The 5,829-nt window shown below is 43.8% G+C and overlaps 1 protein-coding gene across 1 annotated transcript; it reads left to right on the top strand.

Annotated features, from left to right (window-relative positions):
- Nucleotides 1–524: 524 nt before the first annotated feature.
- On the top strand, nucleotides 525–2,064 carry LOC110914591. The gene is made up of 4 exons (XM_022159378.1): nucleotides 525–992; nucleotides 1,116–1,262; nucleotides 1,365–1,629; nucleotides 1,712–2,064. The coding sequence occupies exons 1-4, from the start codon at nucleotides 525–527 to the stop codon at nucleotides 2,062–2,064; spliced, it is 1,233 nt and encodes a 410-aa protein (XP_022015070.1).
- The last annotated feature ends 3,765 nt before the right edge of the window (nucleotides 2,065–5,829 follow it).

Below are 5,829 nucleotides of genomic sequence, written 5' to 3'. Positions count from 1 at the left end.
ATAGAAGCTTCTGTCTAGTTCCCTTGATGTATTTGCATGGCAAACATCTGACATGGTCGGAGTTCCTCGGTGTTTGGCCGAACACAAGTTGAAAGTATCACATTCAGCAAAGCCAATCGCTAAAAGAAAAAGAAACATGGCTCCAGCCCGTCACAAAGCCATCTCCGAGGATGTACAGAAACTGCTAAGCGCCGGAATTATCAGGGAAGTGCAGTATCAAACGTGGGTCTCCAACCCGGTAATGGTAACAAAGAAAGACAAAACTTGGAGAATGTGCGTTGATTTTTCTGATCTAAATAATGCATGTCCGAAGGATTGTTACCCTCTGTCGGAGATCGATTTAAAGATTGATTCCCTTTCCAGCTTCCGCCTTAAATGCTTCTTAGACGCATATAAAGGTTACAACCAAATACAGATGGCTTTAGAAGATGAGGATAAGTCGGCTTTCGTGACAAATGAAGGTCTCTCAGGTTGCCCATTTAAGTGATATCCACTGCACATTATACCGCATCGGTTCTTATATAATGTGGGTGTTTCAATACGCCAGACGATATTTACACTTCTCACATCATTGGGCCTACGGTTTAGAAGATGAGGATAAGTCGGCTTTCGTGACAAATGAAGGTCTCTTCTGTTACACCAAAATGCCGTTTGGGTTAAAGAACGCCGAAGCGACGTACCAGAGGTTGATGGATAAAGCGTTCAAGGATCAGATCGGAAGGAACTTAGAGATTTACGTAGATGATCTGGTCATCAAAAGTCAAGCCGGAGATAACATGATCGATGACATACTCGAAACCTTTACTCGGCTTCGGGGTATCAACCTCAATCTCAATCCCAAAAAATGTTCTTTCGGTTTAGAAGAAGGGAAGTTTTTGGGCGTATGGATAACTCAATCCAGAATCCAGGCACATCTGGATAAGATCAAAGCGGTGATCTCCATGCAACCTCCTAAGACGGTCAAGGAAATTCAATCACTAAATGGTAAGTTGGTAGCTCTTCATCGCTTCATCTCAAAAGCGGCCGATCGAACTATTCCCTTCATGAATATATTGAAAAAACGAACTGGGAAGGGTCAAATAGAATGGACAACGGAGGCTGAATCAACATTCTAGGAATTGAAAGTTTGTCTTGGGTCTTTACCCACTCTGACCGCCCCAATCACCGGAGAAACCGTCACTGTTTATCTCTCCGCTTCTCATTTCGCCATCAGTGCAGTACTTGTGGTGCACCGGAAACAAGCACAAATACCGGTTTACTACGTAAGCCGCATCTTAAAAGATTATGAAACTCGGTACCCAATGATTGAGAAATTGGCACTTGCATTGGTACATGCGTCCTGACGTCTCTGAAGGTATTTTCAGGCTTTCAATATAGAAGTACAAACCGATCTTCAGATTCAGCAAATTCTCAAAAAGCCGGAGGTCTCCGGACGTCTCACCAAATGGGCAACCGAACTCAGCGCTTTCGATATCGTCTACCGAACTAGAGGTCTGGTAAAAGGTCAGGTTGTGGCAGATTTTCTTACGGAAGTACCGACCGGGGAAAGCACCAAAGAAAAGTCCGCCCTCCCAAGGGTATGGAACCTATATACAGACGGAGCTTCCAGTAAAGAAGGGGCAGGAGCCGGTTTAATTTTGATAGATCCGGAAGGAGTAGAGTATACTTATGCCCTACGTTTTTGAGTTTAAAACTTCAAACAATGAAGCAGAGTATGAAGCCCTTCTCGCAGGACTCCAAACCGCAGCCAAGGCTGGTGCAACCTCCGTACTGGCCCATGTCGATTCGTTATTAGTTGCCAACCAGGTCAACCCAGAATACGAAGCACGGGAAGAAAATATGACCCGGTATCTAAGCCAAGTTAACAGTTTAATCTCCTCGTTCGACTCTTGCAAGGTAGTTCACATACCACGAAGCAAGAACAAAAAGGCGGATGCCTTATGCAAGCTTGCCTCCGTAGCATTTTGTCACTTGTCCAAGGAAGTATTGGTCGAAACTTTGCAAGCTCCGGCCATCCAGCAGATGGAGTCCGTTATGTCAATCTCCGTACAGGAAAGATCATAGATGACTCCCATCCTAGACTATTTGAAAGACGACACACTCCCAGAGGAAAAAGCTCAAGCTCGGAAGCTAAAGGTAAAGGCATTGCAGTATCAGGTTCACGATGGGAAACTCTATCGAAAGACCTTTCTAGGTCCGCTCCTAAAATACCTAACTCCGGAGGAGGCTAGCTATGTCATAAGAGAAATTCACTAAGGGATATGCGGCATCCACTCCGGACCGAGGATGGTCGTAGCCAAAGCTATGAATGCCGGATATTTTTGGCCAGGCATGCACCAGAGCGCTGTCAATGAACTGCTAGCATGTGAAGATTTTCAGCGGCATGCTCCCATCAGTCACCGAGCTAAAAACAACCCTGTCCCTGTAACTTCGGCATGGCCGTTTCAAAAGTGGGGGATTGACATCGTCGGTCCCTTCCCAGTTTCCACCAGAGGAGTGAGGTTCTTGTTGGTGGCCATCGATTACTTTACAAAGTGGATTGAGGCCAAACCTCTCCGAACTATCACCGGGGATCAAGTGCTGAGGTTCGTCTGGGAAAATATAGTATGCAGGTACGGAATGCCACTCTGCATTATCAGCGACAATGGAAAGCAGTTTGCAGAGAAATCATTCAAAACCTGGTGCGAAAGAATGCATATTGAGCAAAACTTCACTTCAGTTGCCCATCCCCAGGCCAACGGGCAGGTAGAAAGAGCCAACCGCAGTATTGTAGAGGGCATAAAAAAGCGTCTGGGGAAAGAAGGCGTTTCTTGGGCAGATGAACTTCCGCACGTCTTATGGGCTCACCGGACGATGCCAAAAACAAGCACGAAGGAAACTCCTTTCAGTTTAACGTACGGTATGGAAGCAGTCATCCCCACCGAAGTCGGTATACCTACCCCTCGCATGCAGCAAAATCAAGAAGTGAACGAACAAGAACTCCGCCTGAACCTCGACTTGGCCGAAGAAAGAAGAGAACTAGCGGCTATCCGGGAGGCAAAGTACAAAAAAGAATTGGAGAAACATTACAACTCGAAAGTAAAGGAGGTTCGATTCAAGGTTGGAGATTACGTCATGCGAAGCAACGAGGCAAGCCTGGTTGAGGGTACGGGGAAGATGTCTCCGAAGTGGGAAGGCCCTTATCAAGTTAAGACTGCTGGAAAAGATGGTGCTTATACGCTCAGTAGGATGGAAGGAACCCTCGTCCCTCGCACCTGGAATGGAGCGCACCTCAAGAAATGTTTTCTTTGAAAAACTTCATGATATTTTGAAATAAATTTGTAGTACGAAGGCTACGACCTCCGTCATCTTTACTTCTTTTGTAATGCGGATGGTTTTACCCGCACAAAACAATATTATATTTCTAAGAACTGCGGAGGGTTTTACCCGCAGATTATTTCAAATGTTTTACCATACGTTAACCCGAGAAGCATACTCCGGATAGATTAAATAGAATACTTAAAGTTTCTATCACCAAAAGTTGCAACACGAAAAATATCATCGGGCGAATCAGGGATGCTAACCCTAAAAGACAAGAGCGAACTGGCATCGTTCGTACCCTTTCCTTCATTTAAAAATTATCCTAAAAAACAAAACAAATCGGATCCGTACCTTAAAAAGAACGTTCTAAAAAAGAGAAACGTAACCACAAAAAGCATGGACGCATGTACGAAGAAGTGATTACATCAAAATTAACCGGATTAACGTAACCGGAAGATATAAAAACTGTTTACATGTTAAAAGGATAATTGTCAAGTACGGTAAGAACATCATTACATTCATCTCGAATCAAAAAAATAAGGTGCATATCCCAAAATACCAGATATGTCCACCTAAAAAGACAGATAAAATTAAAATCTTCCAAGGTGCATACCCTAAGAAGCCGAGCATGTCCACCTCATTCCTTCGAAGACTCTCCACTTGCAAAGAAAAGAGCGTCCTTGATCTTGGAAAACGGCTCGTTGACGAGCTTCGGAAGATCGCTCACAACTGGAAAGGCAAGAGAATCAAAACAAGCAACTGCCGCATTTAGTTCCTCTTCCGCATTACGATTCAGCATCGGAACTTGAGCATAGGGAGTCTTTTTCTTCAAGGCATGAAGATAGCCGTTATGAAGACTGGAGTTGACGCCCACGGCGCTCATCGCATTATTAACAGTGGCAACAGCGGCGGTCATCTCCGGACCTTTATGAATATTCTTAGCAAGAAGCTTGGCTCCTTCCGAAAGCATCCAAGTCTTAGTTGCCTGAAGATCTTCCACCTTGGCCTGTAAAGCTGCATTCTCTGCCTTAACCTCTTCCTCGTGCGCTTTCATCTCTTCGATTTGGGCCTTCAGATCGGCCTCTCCTGATTTGAGTACATCCCGCTCTGACCAAGGTGTTAGAAAGGAGTAGCAAAATAAATAAAAAAATGATTAAGTTAAGCAAGGTGCATACCAGCTATCATGTTCGCATAAGCCAGACGAGCGTTCGAAAAAGACTCCTCCATCTTCGCCAAAACCGCTTTATGCTCTTCATCCTTTTTCTTCATAGATTCGGAGAAATCTTTTAACTCCGCAGAAACCCTATCCCTGTCTTCAGCCGCAGAGGCTGCAACCGCTTGAGACGATTAATTCTGAGCAATAAGGGACTTAACCTTCTCTTTTTTAGTGTGAAGATCTTGGGTAAGTTGGGTAATCTTTTTCTCGACCTCCGGAGTCTTTTGAACCTTCCGTTTCAAAGAAAGGGTCTCCTTCTCCAAACTCTCTCTCACCGACTCCGCTTCAATCCAACGCCGATAAAGTTCTGTCACAAAAATGTTAGACTGAGCCTGGTTGGACAGAACCATGGCACCTAGGTCTTGGCTTTTCATTTTCCGCTCCGTGTATGATCCAGCGAAGTACTTATGTTAAAAAGAAAAGTTCTTGCAACCAACTCATCCATTACTGAGTCTTTGTTCCGAATATCCAAATCCGGAACGAACTTCTCATCAGCCGTCGCCGGGTCAATCTCCATGTCATCTAAAAACACATCTGCATACCGAAAAAAGCACATCAACTTAGGGTCGAACCAAGACGGAGGAAGAGAGGACACTTGGTCTTCCTCGTCGTCAATAAAATGATCCTGGCCCAAGGATGAACCCAAAGTCGTACCTGAAAAAGTCACCACCTTATGATCACCAAGAGTTTTTCCGTCCCCCTTACTTGTAATTTCCGGATTCTCCACTTCCATACTCTCCACTTCAGTGATCGGAATGTCACACCCCAACCGATGGCGGAAACATCGGGATGAGACGAACAAATTGCTCAAAACAACATAACACTATTGTGACAATAAATATTAAATTCATTTCATAAATTGTAAAGTGGGGTACATAGTTCCAAATAAATAAACATAACATTCAACAATAAATCAAATGCTAAGTGGGTTTCTAATGTCCATCCTAGCTTGATTCTTGTTTTCTTGATCATTCAACCTGCAAATGTATTAAAATAAAATCAACAAAAGCATGTTGGCGAGTATACAAGTTTTCATACATAGCATAGTACGTGTTTAAAATGTTGCTCAAATCCAAATGTGAATACAATATCATATTAACAGTATACTCGAAACGATGTTACTCTACGTGTCCAAACCAAAGTTTAACGCAATTAAAGTGCCTACCCAAAAGAGTATGGGTGGTTTTAACATAGATTAACCTAACAATACCCGTTAATATAACGAGAGGGGCGTTTCTCAACCTATAGCGCTACCATTGTTAGGGGAGGCTTGCAAAGTTAATGAACACATAGTCATGAGAGTTTACAGTAGC

The sequence above is a fragment of the Helianthus annuus genome, chromosome 15 (assembly GCF_002127325.2).
Source record: "Helianthus annuus cultivar XRQ/B chromosome 15, HanXRQr2.0-SUNRISE, whole genome shotgun sequence".
Lineage (NCBI taxonomy): Eukaryota > Viridiplantae > Streptophyta > Magnoliopsida > Asterales > Asteraceae > Helianthus > Helianthus annuus.
The sequence above is the reverse complement of the archived record's forward strand: the minus strand, read 5'-3'. Positions and strand labels throughout refer to the sequence as shown.